This window comes from Penicillium cosmopolitanum (assembly GCF_028827165.1).
Source record: "Penicillium cosmopolitanum strain IBT 29677 chromosome Unknown utg000009l:1.0-9042332.0:1.0-9050551.0, whole genome shotgun sequence".
Taxonomy (NCBI): Eukaryota; Fungi; Ascomycota; class Eurotiomycetes; order Eurotiales; family Aspergillaceae; genus Penicillium; species Penicillium cosmopolitanum.
The window spans coordinates 3533591-3549925 of record NW_026622679.1 but is presented as its reverse complement, the minus strand read 5'-3'; the positions used below and the strand labels follow the sequence as shown (position 1 = coordinate 3549925).

Genomic DNA, 16335 nt, shown 5'->3' with positions numbered 1-16335 from the left:
CGAAATTCTAACTTCTAGTCTACTTTTCTCCGGGTTATTTTCGACATATCCTCCTCACGATGGTGACTGCATCAAAATCAGAAGGAATTGTTGATATCGAAACTGATATTCAACCGGTATCAGAAACGCCGATAGAGTATAAAGACCGACCACCCTTTTTTCGCAGTACTCTTTTCCAAATTTTAGTTGTCGGGCTATGTGCCTTTTGTGCACCGGGAATATGGAGCGCAATGAATGGACTCGGCGTCGGCGGTTCCCAGAGCCCCGACCTAGTTAACGCCGCCAACGCCCTTCTCTACGCATTCATGACCATCACCTGCTTTGCTGGCCCTTGGATAACAAATGCCATTGGCTTCCGTTGGACCCTCTCTCTAGGTTCAATAGGCTATCCACTTTACCCCGCTGGTCTATATCTGAACAATCGAACTGGTGCTACGTGGCTTGTCTATCTCGGCTCTGTCACATGCGGTATTAGTGCTGGTTTCTTCTGGAGTGTTGAAGGGGCCGTCGCGACAGGGTATCCAGAGCAACACAAGCGGGGTCGCTACATTGCTACATGGTTTACATTCCGCAACTTTGGCAATATTATCGGGGGCGCTGTTGCCCTTGGGATCAACCATAAAGTCAATCAGCGTGGACAAGTCGGCTACCAAACCTATCTTGCTTTCATCGCGATTCAATGCTTGGGTTTATTCATTGGTCTACTCCTTTCAAACCCTGACAAGGTCCAACGAGATGATCATACTAAAATCGAAGCACCTCGCAATATCCATTGGCGGGATGAGATGAAAGCAATGTGGCGACTGGGTACTAGCAAGTCAATTCTTCTCCTGGTTCCATTATTCTGGTACTTTGGGTGGATTCAGGCATATCCTGGTACATATCTGGCGACCTATTTCACAGTGAGGTCGCGATCACTGGGAAGCTTCATGAATGCCGTAGTAGGCACGTTCGCGACGTGGCTTGGCGGCTCACTTGTTGACCTGCCATGGCACAAGAGCCGCAAAGTACGAGCTATTACCACCTTTATTCTGATTGCGGTGCTTAACAGTGCAACCTGGATCTGGGCAGTTATCATTCAGAATGAGTACAGGCGCACTAAGCCTGTCTTAGATTGGTCCGACCAACGTGCATTCGGTCGCGGATTCGGTCTCTTCCTGTTTGAACGCATTAGTCTGGGTATAGTCGAGAACTATATATACTGGTGCATTGGAAATCTTTCGGACTCTCCTGGTGACCAGATTCGATATAGTTCGTTGTTACGGGGCATCGAGACGGCTGGAGTGGCTGTAGGATTTGGTGTGCAAGCTGTGCCCACGGCATTAATCATCACTGCTGGTATCAATTTCGGCTTATGGTTCCTGGCATTGCCTTTCAGTTTTTATGCAACATTGCAGGTGGTGCGAAAGTTTGAACTGCTAAAGCATGAGAATCAGAATGCGCGTGTTTCAGAACGATAGGTCTTAGTCTATTTGACCGATATTTCTTAATCAACAATCAGCAATAGTTTTACTATATTTGCCCAATCTTTATGACGAAATAATCAGCTGTTCTTTACTATCGAACTTCAATTGGTGGATAACGCACACCATTTTTATGCGTCACTGGCTCTTCGAATATAGACTTCGTGCATCCACCCAAAGAATTACAGCGTAAGCAATAATCATGGATATCCACCTTCCTAATGCAGCAGGAAATAGCCATTACTATTAATATTTAGAAGATATTCCCTCTACCTCGATTTCTAGCCCCGATGCTTCGGCCTATTTTTCACGAATTGAACTCCTCTATGGCGTGCTAACAACCGCGACGCCCCAGAGACTGCCAATCCAACGGCCTGGAAATCCTCCGATAGATCCATCCTGACAGCTAGTACAAGCCTCTATTCAAAGAATACCAACTAACCCAGTGTAATTAAACATGCTTCATGACGTGCTTGGCAGATGTTCTTTCTCATAGTTTGGACGCATTGGTATAAAATTTGCGCCTCCCGGTATCGCTTCCCTCAAGGTGGGATATTGTACGAACAAGATGGTTGCAAGTCCAGATTCTTCTATTGAAGTGCCATCGTCGTCCAAAAATGGTACGACTGTGACCGAGACTCATGGCTATGATGAACCGACCCGTGACGTTTCCGGGGATGTTATCGACGATGGTCTTCGTCGAGGTCTAAAGGGTCGCCAGTTTATGATCATTGCTTTGGGCAGCATCATTGGACCTGGCTGTTTTTACGGACTTGGATATGGTATATACGAGGCTGGTTCTCTAGGCCTGTTGATTGGTTTCTCCGTAGTTGGTATGCTTATCAATCGACGTGAAGATATCTATCGAATGTTCGAACTGACCAGCCTTGGAATGAAAGGTGCTTCTGTGTGGATTCTCATGCAAAGCGTGGGCGAGGTAGCTACCTTATTCCCAGTCCATGGAGGTTTTGTCGAGGTAAATATTTCCGTTCTCAAATGGCCATTCTATCATTCTCATCCCCGGACATAGCATTGCGATCGATTTGTGGATCCAGCGCTCAGTTTTTCTATGTCATGGCTTTACTACTTCATGTGGAGCGTTTTCTTAGCTTCTGGTAAATGTGCTGTTATCTGGCTTCGCTTAGCCGTTGGCTGACATGGTATTAGACTGGAATAATGCGACGGTGTTCCTGCAATTTTGGATCCCTGACACTAAATTTCCTGTCTGGGCGTGGTACATCCTGTTCTTCGTCTTTTTCAATATCTTGACCACCCTCGGTGTCAACTTCTACGGGGAGACGGAGTACTACTTTGGCATGTTCAAATTCATATCCCTCATTGTCCTATTTTTTATCTGCATTCTTGCCGATGTCGGTGCCTTTGGCAATGGCTATATCGGATTCAGGTACTGGACACCACCTTATGGTCAGTGTTTTCCGTGAAGCTTCCTTCCTCTACTCTCAACTGACGTCTTGCAAATAATCACAGGTCCAATCCAAAATGGGATCAATGGATTTGGCCAAGTTTTTGTTCTTGCAGCAGCGTACTATGTCGGTACAGAAATTGTCTCAGTTGCAGCTGGAGAGTCGAAAAATCCCCAGCGTGACGTCCCTCGCGTAAGTCACTGAATTTACTTCAAAGGTAAAAGCTGACTCTCTCCAAAGGCTACTAAGTCCATTCTGTATCGAATCTTAGTTGTCTTCATTGGCATGTCCTTCTTCCAAGGCTTGATTTGCCCCTCGACTTCAGATGACCTAGTACACCCGGACTCCAAAACAGCGTCTTCTCCATTCACGATCGGCTTCACGCTCGCAGGATGGAAATCATCCGGTCATTTTGTCAACACCATCATATTGATTGCATTTGTTTCAGCCGCCAATGGAGTAGTCTACATTCAATCTCGCACTCTTTACTCTCTAGCTCTGAAACAAAAAGCACCCTCGCTTTTTGCGATCACGAGCTCAAGGGGAGGTGAGTTTACCAAGACGAAAAATCAGGTTTGCCAGTGAGCTAACGATCATCTAGTCCCATATCCTGCGATCATATTTTCCAACATGTGGGGTTTCCTAGGCTTGATGTCCCTAACAACGACCGCCGGGAGCCTCTTTTTCGTATTTCACCTCCTTCGGTGGTACAGCAGCCTACATTGCGTGGGCGACAATCACCTTCGTCCAATTAAGAGTTCGCGCCGCCGCCAAGAAGCAGAATATTGATATCCAAACATTCCCGTTTACTGCCCCTGGACACACTCTAGTTTATTGGGGGAACTTCTTCTTTAATATTTTCCTGCTCTTGATCCAGGGATTCACTGTCTTTGAAACCCCGTTCAACTACCAGTCATTCATCGCTTCATATATCAGTATTCCGGTTTTCTTCGCCCTCTTCTTCGGCTATAAGTGGTGGTTTAAAACAAAGTGGTGAGTCCGAGTCATACTACGAACTTCTATTTATTGATTCTCAGGGGTTAACTTGGCTCACATTTTCTTAGGGTGTCACTCGATGAGATTGACTTCTCGGGCAGACGCCACTGGACCCTTGATGAAACGTCAACAAAACCAAGATCTTGGGGACGAAGGGTCCTAGATGCTTTGAAAGATTGAGATATACAATTAATAGACTGCTTCATCGAAGAGTTTATAGCCAGCATATGGCAATTTAATTGAAATCAATTATATTTCCCTGCCGACTGTCCTATGAAATCCTTTTTTGGCGTTCCATAAGCCGCGGCCAGTTGTTGATGCTTCACATTCCTGCAGATCAACCCCCCATACCGGAGATCACCCTAGTGGCAGAATTGTTTACAACAACATCATCGGCAACAAAGAATGTAGCCCTGAGAGAATGATTTATTATCTAGGAGTGTCGACAAGGTCTTCATGAAGTCACCTCCTACCTCCACACTTCCTCCCTATACACAACCACCCCCACATCCTAGTCTCGAATTCAAACCTTGAATCCATCTTCCAAAATGAAGCTTTCAATCTTCGTCCCTCTTGCAGCTTTCCTGTCCTTTGTGGCCGCCGAAGCAAGCGGTTCTACCGTGGACCCTGACAAGATCAGCAACTGCCTGGTAAGCTACGCATCTCAAAGTGCCATGTTCCTTGCATGAGTATATTTCCTCTGTGTCCAGAATGATACTTATTACTATTTCTTGTCTGAAGTTTCGATGTCTGTCGGAAGCTGCTTCTGTCGCAGGCTGTATCTCGGCCTACGATAATAAATGCACCTGTCCAAGCCCGGCTTTCAAGGACACATTGACGATCTGTCTAAAGGACGCTTGTACTCCGGAAGATGCACAAGGTAAGTCTAAGTTTTTTGAAGTTTTACTGTACCCCTCTCTTGTCGGGAGTTGGACTAATTGTGCTCCCCAGTCGCTGGAGAACTACATGTGGAACGATGTGGAACACCCGCGCCTCAATTGTAGCTCTCGCTGTTTATATCTAGTTGAGGTGCTAGTACTACTTAATTTTCACTGTAATAATCGAGAAATAATACGCAATTTGTCATTCATTGAATTCCATATTTCTTTCAAGTTCCAGTCTTTTCAACTTGAACTTGAGTAATTCCGAACTTGAAATTGAGTGCTTCAATGTGCAATTTTTGCCCCTTCCGAGTCGGCATATATATTTCTGGACTAAGTTCAACTCACGAAGACTACCTACCAATACTAGACCAGCTGCTCTCACTTAGGAATTTCATCCTCACCGTATCAATCTTTTTATTTTGGCGTAGTAGTAAAAGCAAAGCAGAATTTTGTTGGATTTTAAGTATCAGGTAGCCATCCGCGTTCCCAGCTGGAAGCTGTCAATGGAGCTCATCTCTACCGTCCACTCCACTGGGGGGTAAATTCAATTTGGACGCTTGGGCAACTGAGGCATACGTCACCGAAGATATCGGAATACTTATCCTTATTAGAAATACGGACATGTCAGATAGAGATGAGTATCAATGTCCAAATCTACTGGGGTAGCCCGGACAAGATTACTAGTACGAAAGAACAAATTATACCCATGGAATAACTCCATTTAAGATTGCACACGAGATATCAAGCTGGGAGGAACAGAAAGACAGTTAAGAGAACATCCATGTAATTTTTTCGTTCTTGAATTCGTATTCTGGATTCAACCCATAACCATCTAAGCCTGAGAGACGTTCTCATAGGCCTCGGGGAAACGCTTCATGTTCTCAGCGATGGTACCGTGACCACGGAGGAACTGAACGTAGGCACCGTCCTGGCGGAGCTTGCCAGCCTGGCGGAGCTCGGCGTACTCCTCGCGACGAACGGGGGTGAAACCCCAGTTCTTGGACTCGATGATCTTTTGGCGGCCGGGGAACTTGTACATGGAGCGGCGGAGAGCCTCGATGGCGTTGGCCCGGTTGGAGTCACGGGTGCGGACGGACAGAAGAATCTGGCCAATGTTCACACGGGCGACGAGACCCTGGGGCTTTCCGAAGGCACCACGCATACCGGTCTGCAGACGATCGGCACCAGCGCACGACAGCATCTTGTTGATACGGACGACGTGGAAGGGGTGGACACGGACACGGAGGTGGAAACCTTCCTTACCGGCGGTCTTCACGAGGTACCTGGAGAAAGGAAGAACGTTAGTATATTGCGGATTGACTCGTCGATGGCGCGGGATGGTTCAAGCGCATAGTGGCGGAACATACTTGTTGGCACAGATACGGGCGGCCTCAAGAGCCTCGGAGGACAGCTGCTCGTACTCGTTGGAGACAAGGTGAATGCAAGCGGGGAAGTCATCGACGGAAGCCTTCTTGCGACCGAGGTCGAAGATGCGGATCTTGGCATCGGGGACACCACGGTTGAAGCGCGACTTGGGGTACGGCTAAAGGAGAATAAGTCAGTATATTGAACTTGGATGTATGCCGGGATTTTTCCATTTCATTATCGACTGAAAGTCCCCTTCCAAAGAAAGAAAACTTGTGAACGACTCGGACCGCAAAACTAGCGAGGTGACGTCTCGCCGTGGCGCAACCTGCGCGTCAACGGGACCGGCGAGCATGGTGATGGTATATTCGAGTCGTTCACAGTTTTCCCTTTCTTGGCAGACGAGATTTGATCGATAACGAGGGTGGCGGGCGTGGTGGTGATTCCCAGATTTCCCCCACAACCGAGCTTGCGCACACAAAATCCTCCGGGGGTACGAAAAGTCGCAACGCACCTTGTTCTTGCAGTAACGGTAGCAACGTGCGGGACGGCGAGCCATTTTGAGTGCGGAAATGAGGTGACGGGCACTTCCTGCGAACTAGTTGTTGGATGTCGGTTGGTGTCGAGGGATCGAAGGGAAAGAAAAGAAAAGGGCCAGCGGGTCACGGGATTGTTTGATTTCCAAGCAGTTCAGTGGCAAAAAGCCCTAAGCCCTAGCAATCGGGCCAACCACGTTCCGAGGCGAGCTGATCAGCTGAGTCATCGCCTAGCGATGGGAGCCTGAAATACAAGGTGGCAGTACTGAACGAAGTAGAAAAGTGGGACTGATTGGGTCAATTGGGTCCATTTGGTCCATATTTCATTCAGAGAGGATCGTCATGCATATCATCACGGAGTACATATTCCGCCCTGCTGTATCCTGCTACTCGTACATCCCCTGCTTTGTTCACTGGTCAGCCAGGATATCCGAGTCACCAGCATCGAGAATGGCCATCGTGGAACAGCGGAAGAGCTTGCCACAAGCAGTTCCCAGCTCGATCTATTTGTAATCAGCATCAGCATCCGTCCAGTGTATTTCATGGTTGGTTTCTTGTTGATTCCAAGTTGATTTGTAAGTACATAGATGTACTCATATGACTCACATTATTTCCCGCGAAGTGGTGGACAGGAGTCTTGGCCAGCATGGCATAGTACTCAAGCTCCGACTTGCGCAGAGGAGGAGCATTTCCCGCAATAATGACCAGCTTAGCTTTGCCCGAACGGAGTGATTTCATAGTCGACTTTGTGCCCAAAGTGACCTTTCCGGATTTCATGACGAGGGCGAGCCGGGCATTGATCTAGAAGATTATATGTTAGTGGAAATTATCTCCATAATGTATAGGGTAAATTCGAGTAGACTCACATTATCGGCACCTTTCTTGTTCTTCTTGCCAGCCATTGTGAAGCAAGTCGACTTGAGTTCAACTGGTGGGGTAGACTGGAATGCGTTCCGGTGGATGTGGATAGAGCGGAGACTTCAAGTTGAGTCCTGGTCGATTCATTGGCGGTTGCTCGTTGTTTCCCGTTGCGGTGGGCTCCTCCATGCTCTGTACTGTCGGTACTCACCGCCTACCAGATCCGTTGCCAGATCACTGACATCACCTGATGAGATATCACCTGACATGTATCTGAAACGGTAAACAGTCAAACCTCAGGCATCACTTCACCCTGTTTCGCATCGCATTGCATTGCTTCGTATCTCCCTCGTGTTTGCTTTGTTCTACAGGAGTTTATTTATATGGTTCATGTGCTATTATTACTCGGCCTTAACTATAAGTCTCGTGTCTCGTGTCCTTAAGTGTTGGCCCCCAAGACCACCGAGTCTGCCCAGCGTATTTTTAGATTAGAGTAAGGGAGTGCGAGTGTCCGCCCGCATTCCTCACAAAAATAAGACTCGCTCCCGGCGCGCTCTCCTTTTGCAATCGGCCATTTTCATTCCTCTTTCCTCCATTCCAGTCTGTTCTCGTCTTCGATGATTGTTCCACGCTTCTATTAGCCATGTGGCGATCACTCAACCTCTGACAACCTTCATTACATACTTCCTCACCCCATCTCCACCCGTGTCCACCAATTTCCGCTTTCTGACCGCCACTGATTTCACAGCTGGACTCTCTTCCCCCAACCTTCTCTTGACCCTAGAGTGGACACTCCGCTATTTGAATTTCGACTCCTCCCATCCCCTATTATATACTTCGCACTTCCCCTCCCACGCCGAGTCCACGGGCCTTGGGAACCTGCACGATGTCAGCAACGACGCCTCGCAAGCCTGGAACCCCCGGCAATTCCAGCAAATCATCGACCGCAGATCCGCCCTCGACCAACGGTTCCACCACACGAGGACATGCACGTTCGCCCAGTACTGCTACCAACGGTCTCAACCGTTCTCCCTCCCTCCGAGGTTCAACCCCCGTCTCCGCGCGCGCCGCTGCCAGAAAACCCGGTCGTTCCAACCTGAGCATGTCCAACGTCCCGCGCATCTCGAATGACCCCTCCGAGGAGGAGGCGCGGGCCCAAAGTGCCGCTCTCATCGAGGAGTTGCGAGAACAGCTTCAGAAGGCCGAAACTGCCTCTGAACAATATCAGAAACAACTAGGCGTGCTGCAGATGCGCCTCGATGAATCCGTCAGCGAACAAGGAAAGTTGGAGGATCAAGCCCACGAGCGAGACAACCGGATTGAAACGCTCAGTGGTGAGATTCGAGAACAGGCACGTCAGATCCGTGACCTTGAGCAAAACCATGAACTAGAACGCAATGCCATGCTGCAACAGAAGGAACAACAGAACAGCCGGGAAGAAGAGTTGCAGGCGACCATCCATCGTTTGAAGGAATCCGCTGCCCAGAAGGATCGAATCACTGCCGACGGTGAACGCCATCAGGTCTCCCGATCTTGTATGATTTCGTCTAGTCTAAACCAATATTTTCCGTGATGCTAACTACTCCTACAGCCAGTTTCCGCAATCGAGCTTCTCCCGATCTGGATGCCCAGTTTGCGCCATCCTCGCACCTTGAACGCAGCCCCTCTCGCAATAACTCGAACCTCTTGCTTCAGAAAGATAAGGTCATCGAGTCCCTTCGTCTGGAGTTGGCCGAACATCAGATCAAACTTGTCGAGATGGAGAACGCAGGTGGTGGTCGGCAACGCGAGTTGGAGAAAGACTTGCTGGAGGCTCGCATGGCCAATGCCCGCCTCATGGAGGACAACGAGAGCTACCAGCTCCTTCTCAGTGAAAAGACGCTCACTGGCGACTTCACTAAAGGCGACTTCATGCAGCACGTCCATCCTGATAAGCAGTCCAGCAGTGGTCTAGGATCCTTGGCAGATGAGCTTGAGTCTGTGGATGAAGCACCAGAGTCGGATTCGACCGGCAAGCCAGATGGTGGTGAACTTAAGGGCCTCAGGGATCAAAATAAGGCCCTGACTCTCTACATCGAACGCATCATTAGCCGTGTTCTTCAACACGACGGATTCGAACACGTTCTGGATCGCAATGATGATGAAGCCAGCGCAACCCAGTCCACCGGTGGTAATGAAAAGGACCTGCCCCCCACACCTCCCGAGAAGGACGATGCACCGAGTCAAACCCTCTTGCAGCGAGCCAAATCCGTGGTTTCGGGGCCTGCTCGGCCCCCAGGCCAGCCTCGATCTCGCCCAACCAGCATGATGCCCCCGCCACTTCCCCACAGCATCGTCAATGAGAACCCAGAGACCGCCCCCAGCATTCCGTTCAGAACTCAATCTGTCCGAGCTAGCCACCGCCGTACCCGCTCGGAACAAGTTGACCCGAACGCTGCTTCCGTTGTTGGAGCGATGTACCGTGGCCGCAACTCTGGAGGCGGGCCCATGAGTCCAACTGGTATGGTCCCAGGCTCACGACAAAGCATGTTCTCTGGGGCAGCTAGTTATATTTCTGGAGTGAGCCGGGCTCCTTCCATGTCCAGCCAAACGGATCGTGCCAATCGCAGCAGCTCCCCGAGTGTCACCAGTGATATTCACCCCGATACCAGCTCTACTGGGGCGACTTCCAGCCCGCCCCGGTCAAGCAGCGGCATGAACAACTATACTGGAGCAGTGATGACACAGAATAAGCTGCGCCCCTTGCGACTAGTTAGTGATGCTGCCAAACAGGAAGAAGAAGAGGCTGCTCGGAAGAAAGCGAACCGCGCGAGCTGGATTCCCGGTTGGTTCAACCGCCCTGCCAATGCTGAAGAACCCCAGTCTCAGCCCCAGCAGCAATCACCTCCTCCATCTGCTCCGACCTCCCAGCCTTCGCAGCTCTAAACTGGGTTGCCCCCACGCTACTGCATGATTTGATGTAATATTGGAACCGTCTTTACCATATTTTTTCATACCCCTTTTTGTGATGCACATAACGCGACTCATGTCATGGAACGTATGGCTCAGGATCGAGCGAGGATACCGCGGTGTTGTGCTGCACAATTTGAACTGCATTTTCTCTTCTTCTTTTTTGCCCCCTTTTCCCTGAATACGTGATGAATATTGGCGGAGCCTCTTATCGGCGTGGTTTTTTTTGTATTTCTCGTTTGGATTTTATTTTGTTATTTCTTTGGACCAGAGACTACCCTATTGAACTGATGCCCGTCAATGTATTCCCCCTTATGCGCTTGTGGTTGTACCCAAATGATCTGTAGATGATTTATACCCCATCTTTCTGGTACTTGAATTATAACTTACGCCATTTATAAGCTGGCTTGCATAATAAAAGAATCCTAACCATAATCAAGGTACGATCCTAGAACTAATTGACTCTATACACACTACATGTACATAGTAGGGCGGAGCAACGGAATAACATTAGTGCGTCTCCGCCTGCGGCGAGCGGCCAGACTGGCTCCTACAATCAACAACCAACTCGAGTTCGCATTCTCATAATTGCATTGCTCCGAGTCCTCCAATAACAATCCAATTCACCATGCCTGGTCCTCTATCTCTCTTTTCCGTCAACGCGGTCCTCGTCATGTCCGCCGACGACGGATCCCGCATCTTCGCGAAATACTACTCAGCACCACATGCCCCCGCGGGCACAGCGCCCAACTCGACCGATTACCCCGGTGCCAACCCCTACCCTACCGTGAAGGAGCAGCGAGCTTTTGAAAAGGGTCTCCTAGAAAAGACCAACAAGTCGACCGGCGATGTGATCCTCTACGACAACCGCATTGTCGTGTTCAAGATGGAGAGCGATGTGATGCTCTACGTGGTGGGCAGCGCCGATGAGAACGAGGTCTTGCTGTACAACGTTGTTCTGTCGCTGCGCGATGCTCTCGGAATCTTGTTCAAGTATGTTCGATTATTCTCCTTGCCCTTTTTGGAATCGGAATTGGGGCTGCGAGGGAAAATTGGTTGAGAGAAGAGAAAACTAATCTAGATCCTTTTTACAGGGGTGCCACCGACAAGCGCACTATCGTTGAGAACTACGACCTTGTTTCCCTCACCATTGATGAGATCATCGACGACGGTATCATCCTTGAGACCGACCCCGTACTCATCGCCTCGCGGGTTAGCCGTGCTCCCGCCCAGGATGCGCCCAACATGAAGAACATCGATCTGTCAGAGCAGGGTCTGATGAATGCGTGGGAGTTTGGCAAGCGCCGACTTGCTGATAGTCTGCGGCAGATGTAGGGCTGAAGCTGCAGACTCTCTTTTGCGAATGTTTGCGAGGGGAGGGGTTGGGTGGAGGGCTGAATTGTGATTGATTGTTGTCTTTATCATCAGCATGCCCGTGCTTTCTGCTTTTGATTTTTATTTCCTTTTTCTTTTCTCCTTTAATCGTTCCTGGCTGGCCATGGCGTGATACGGTTCATTTCATTTTCTTATAATCTTTTCCTTGTTGGTTCCAGTTTGACTGTTTCCCAATGTCGGGTTGGGGGCATCATATCATAGATCCTTTGTGTTTCTCTCTGCATTTTGCCAAAAGCCTGTGATATTCTGTGGCTGAAACTGAAACGATGATGGCTACCATGAAAGATACATTTAAAGAATCACTAGTGCTAACATTCCTGTAATGTAATGCCCACTAGCTATAACTACTAGTGTATACTCATAGTATAGCTTTGTATGGAACTTCCTAGAAAGGAGCCCGACTTCGGTTCCTGCCCCGCATACGTCACGCTCGAAAATTCCTTTCTTCTCCAACATCAGCCCACGATGAAGCAGAGATTCTCGTCCATAGATGTCAAGGTATAACCCGGAACTATGATCTCAGACTATCTAAAGAGAATGTTCCTAACAAATTCCCCCAGGTCATCACCCAGGAGCTGGCCTCGGAGCTAGTCAACCTGCGAGTCTCCAACATCTACGACCTATCATCCGTACGCCCTACCCTATACTCTACCCTACCTAAGGACCTATGCTAAAATAGCATCTCTTCTTCCAGCGAATCTTCCTCTTCAAACTTGCCAAACCAGACCACCGGCGCCAACTCATCGTCGACTCCGGCTTCCGCACCCATGTAACGCAATACTCCCGCACAGCCGCGACCGCCCCCTCACCATTCGTGACACGCCTGCGCAAATTCCTCAAATCGCGCCGTATCACTGGCATCGCGCAGGTCGGCACAGATCGAATCATCGACATCTCCTTCAGCGATGGCGCCTACCACATGTTCCTCGAGTTCTTCGCCGGCGGCAACATCATCGTCACCGACCGCGAGTATACCGTGATCGCATTGTTCCGAAATGTCCCCGCCAGCGCCGGCGAGGAGGAAATGAAACTCGGCCTCCAATATAACGTTACCAACAAGCAGAATTATGCGGGAATTCCAGATATCACCCCAGAGCGGGTGAAGAGTGTGATTGAGAAGGCGCAAGCATCGTTCTCGCAGGAGGGCGGGGCGCCGAAAAAGTCCAAGAAGAAGGCTACGGATATCTTGCGGAAGGCTTTGTCTCAGGGGTTTCCTGAGTATCCGCCACTATTGCTGGATCATGCTTTTGCTGTCAAGGAGTTCGATCCTACCACCCCGCTTGACCAGGTTCTCGGAGACGAGTCTCTCTTGAAGCGAGTGGAGGAGACCTTGCGAGAGGCCGCTTCGGTGTCGGATAGTTTCAATGTCGGCGAAAGTCACAAGGGATATATCGTGGCGAAGAAGGACGAACGAGCCTCGAAAGAGGAGGACAGTACATCAAAGACCCCGGGTCTTTTGTATGAGGATTTCCACCCTTTCAGACCACGCCAGTTTGAAGGGAAGCCCGGAGTCTCTATTCTTGAATTCGAGCGGTTTAATGCCACCGTTGACGAATATTTCTCTTCCCTGGAGTCCCAACGCCTAGAGTCCCGACTCACGGAACGTGAAGATGCGGCCAAGCGCAAGTTGGACTCTGTCCGAGAGGAGCATAGAAAGCGCATCGATGCCTTGAAAGATGCGCAGGAAATCCACATTCGCAAGGCTGCTGCTATTCAAGACAATGTGTACCGCGTTCAAGAGGCCATGGACGCTGTGAATGGTCTTGTGGCTCAGGGAATGGATTGGGGTGAGATTGCCCGTCTAATTGAGATGGAACAAGCTCGAGGAAACCCCGTGGCGCAGATCATCAAGCTTCCTCTCAAGCTCTACGAGAATACCGTCACGCTGATCCTTGGGGAGGAGGAAGAGGAGGAGGAGGAGGAAGAGGACGCCGAGTCTACCGATGAGTCGGAGTCGGAGTCGGACTCGGATTCCGAGGATGAGCGCCAAGAGCAACAAAGACGTACAGATGCTGCTTCACGCATGCTTAAGATTGATATCGATCTCGGTCTTACACCTTGGGCTAATGCCTCTCAGTACTATGACCAGAAGAAGACTGCCTCGGAGAAGCAGCAGAGAACTGTCCAGTCTTCTACCAAGGCGCTGAAGAGCCACGAGAAGAAGGTTACGGCCGATCTCAAGAAAGGTCTCAAGCAAGAGAAACAGGTCTTGCGACAGGCTCGTGTGCCATTTTGGTTTGAAAAATTTGTGTTTTTTATTTCCTCCGAGGGATATCTGGTTCTGGGGTAGGTGTCATAGCTCTTCATTTTTCATGTGTGGTTTAAACTAATTTTCGCTCCTAGTGCCCGTGATGCCATGCAAAGCGAGCAGCTCTATCGACGCTACTTGAACAAGGGCGACATCTTCATCCACGCCAACCTCGAGGGTGCACTTCCCATCGTTGTCAAGAACCGACCCGGCAATCCCGATGCGCCCATTCCCCCCAGTACACTTTCTCAAGCCGGTACTATGTGTGTCTCAACTTCGGCGGCATGGGACTCCAAAGCTGTTATGTCTGCCTGGTGGGTGCATGCGAACCAAGTGACCAAGACTGCGGCAAATGGTGGTGGAATTCTGCCTACAGGTAGCTTTGAAGTCAAAGGCGAGAAAAATTTCTTAGCCCCGTCGCAATTGGTGCTTGGGTTTGCTATACTGTTCCAGGTTAGCCAGGAGAGTGTTCGGAACCACAAGCAGCGATTTGAGGGGGATGCTCCTGACGAGGTCGGTAGTATTGCGCCGGTTACACAGTCTGCTGCCGAGCAAGATACCTCGAAGCCTGCAGAGGCCACTGAGGAAGCTGTGGAAGAAAAGTCAACCGAGGAGCCCGCAGTCGAGACCCCACAAGAAGGCAACGCATCCGACCAAGAGGACGATGAAGACACAAAGCCTGCCGGGAATCCCCTGCAACGAGGTGACTCCGAGGGCCCTGTTGACAAGGGGAGCAATCTCCTGAAAGCGAATCCGAAGAAGAGACAAAGTCAGAGCCCGACACCGTCCAAGAAGACCAAGAACTCGAGCAACCCGGTGACGAACCCGAAGGAGACGAGAAGGCACAACAAGCAACCGCGAACCAAGAACCTACATCCCCGAGGATGCACGGAAACAATTGACAGCGCGAGAGAGACGCGCTCTACGCCAGGGCAAGCCCGTCGATCTACCCGGCAAGGCAGAGCCCGCACCCGCACGAATCGCACCCACCCGAGGCAAGAAGGCCAAGGAGAAGCGAGCGGCCGCCAAATACGCCCACCAAGACGACGAAGAGCGCGAGCTTGCCCTCCGCCTCCTGGGATCCAACAAAGGCAAAGCAGCAAAGGCCGTCAAAGCCGCCGAATCCAAAGAGCAGCGTGAACGTGAAGCAGAACAACAAAGAGCCCGCCGCCGCGCACAGCACGAACGAGCCGCCGAGGCAGAACGCAAGCGCCAAGCCCAATTCGCCGAAGGCGCAGACGACTATAATGAGGAGACTGCCGCAGCTGAAGCTGCTGATCTGAGTTGGTTGCCCGCACTCATCGGCACGCCGACGCCAGAGGATGATCTTCTAGGTGCACTTCCGGTTTGCGCGCCCTGGGCGGCTTTGACGCGGTATAAGTACAAGGTTAAGCTGCAGCCGGGTACGGTTAAGAAGGGGAAGGCTGTCAAGGAGATTCATCATCGGTGGGTTTCTGAGACGACGACCGGCAAGGTTAAGAAGGATCATGCGGAGGATGCGGGCGTTCCGCGTGCTGTGGCTGAGGAACTTCGGGCTAAGGAGGGAGAGCTTATTAAGGGGTGGAAGGAGTCTGAAATTATCAATACGATGGTCGTTGGTAAGGTGCGCATTATGACACCTGGTAGTGCTGGGGGTGGTGGTGATAAGGGGAAGGGCAAGGGTGGAGGTGGTGGTGGTGGTGCGAAGGGAGGAAAGGGTGGCAAGAAGAAATAGACAGACTTCTATAGGTACGCGAACTTTAGATGTACAAATTGACCTATTTCAAAGGGTTATCCATTCAAGTTAGGTTGTATAGTAGTATAGTACTCGCAGTATATTCCTCAAAAGCTCTACTACTACTTGTACATACTAAAGCGCAAACCCCCACTGAAAGGTCCAAGCTGCACTCAAATCGCTTCGAGTTGGATTGTTCTTTATCCCTTTCCATCCTTCCTACACTAACCACTGACCACCAGTATTAAATATTAAATCCTAGTTCAAAGTCAACTTAAACTGTCGTAGGGCGACGTTCGTGCCTGAAATGCTGAGTCATCCGACGTCATGGCGCGCGATTTTTTTCTTCTTTTTTGCGACTTCAAGAAAAGAAAAGAAAAAGAGTTGAGCAGGAAGATCGGCATTGGACGAAGAGCAGACCACGCGTGCAGACACACCTAATTGGCATCATCCATCCAACATCTGTGGTGACTCAGGCCTCCCAAAGGGATCACTCTTTTCGC

At 50.0% G+C, this 16335-nt stretch overlaps 8 protein-coding genes across 8 annotated transcripts; 6 read left to right on the top strand and 2 right to left on the bottom strand.

The window, feature by feature from the left end:
- Window positions 1-230: 230 nt before the first annotated feature.
- N7509_009444 (uncharacterized protein) lies at window positions 231-1460 on the top strand (the record flags this gene model as incomplete). Its single annotated transcript, XM_056634081.1, has 1 exon — window positions 231-1460. One exon carries the CDS (start codon window positions 231-233, stop codon window positions 1458-1460), a length of 1230 nt encoding a protein of 409 aa, XP_056484701.1.
- Window positions 1461-2031: 571 nt separating this feature from the next.
- On the top strand, window positions 2032-3884 carry N7509_009443 (uncharacterized protein; the record flags this gene model as incomplete). Its single annotated transcript, XM_056634080.1, has 5 exons — window positions 2032-2439; window positions 2609-2888; window positions 2952-3079; window positions 3128-3434; window positions 3601-3884. The coding sequence occupies 5 exons, from the start codon at window positions 2032-2034 to the stop codon at window positions 3882-3884; spliced, it is 1407 nt and encodes a 468-aa protein (XP_056484700.1).
- A 547-nt stretch (window positions 3885-4431) lies between these two features.
- On the top strand, window positions 4432-4887 carry N7509_009442 (uncharacterized protein; the record flags this gene model as incomplete). Its single annotated transcript, XM_056634079.1, has 3 exons — window positions 4432-4533; window positions 4625-4763; window positions 4835-4887. The coding sequence occupies 3 exons, from the start codon at window positions 4432-4434 to the stop codon at window positions 4885-4887; spliced, it is 294 nt and encodes a 97-aa protein (XP_056484699.1).
- Window positions 4888-5599: 712 nt separating this feature from the next.
- Window positions 5600-6691, bottom strand: N7509_009441 (60S ribosomal protein uL16; the record flags this gene model as incomplete). Its single annotated transcript, XM_056634078.1, has 3 exons — window positions 5600-6050; window positions 6135-6310; window positions 6647-6691. 3 exons carry the CDS (start codon window positions 6689-6691, stop codon window positions 5600-5602), a joined length of 672 nt encoding a protein of 223 aa, XP_056484698.1.
- Window positions 6692-7078: 387 nt separating this feature from the next.
- On the bottom strand, window positions 7079-7570 carry N7509_009440 (60S ribosomal protein eL30; the record flags this gene model as incomplete). Its single annotated transcript, XM_056634077.1, has 3 exons — window positions 7079-7171; window positions 7275-7469; window positions 7535-7570. 3 exons carry the CDS (start codon window positions 7568-7570, stop codon window positions 7079-7081), a joined length of 324 nt encoding a protein of 107 aa, XP_056484697.1.
- Window positions 7571-8412: 842 nt separating this feature from the next.
- On the top strand, window positions 8413-10451 carry N7509_009439 (uncharacterized protein; the record flags this gene model as incomplete). Its single annotated transcript, XM_056634076.1, has 2 exons — window positions 8413-9061; window positions 9118-10451. The coding sequence occupies 2 exons, from the start codon at window positions 8413-8415 to the stop codon at window positions 10449-10451; spliced, it is 1983 nt and encodes a 660-aa protein (XP_056484696.1).
- A 652-nt stretch (window positions 10452-11103) lies between these two features.
- On the top strand, window positions 11104-11810 carry N7509_009438 (coatomer subunit zeta; the record flags this gene model as incomplete). Its single annotated transcript, XM_056634075.1, has 2 exons — window positions 11104-11468; window positions 11570-11810. The coding sequence occupies 2 exons, from the start codon at window positions 11104-11106 to the stop codon at window positions 11808-11810; spliced, it is 606 nt and encodes a 201-aa protein (XP_056484695.1).
- A 525-nt stretch (window positions 11811-12335) lies between these two features.
- N7509_009437 (putative DUF814 domain protein) lies at window positions 12336-15832 on the top strand (the record flags this gene model as incomplete). Its single annotated transcript, XM_056634074.1, has 5 exons — window positions 12336-12368; window positions 12431-12499; window positions 12550-14156; window positions 14214-14934; window positions 15002-15832. 5 exons carry the CDS (start codon window positions 12336-12338, stop codon window positions 15830-15832), a joined length of 3261 nt encoding a protein of 1086 aa, XP_056484694.1.
- Between the last annotated feature and the right edge of the window lie 503 nt (window positions 15833-16335).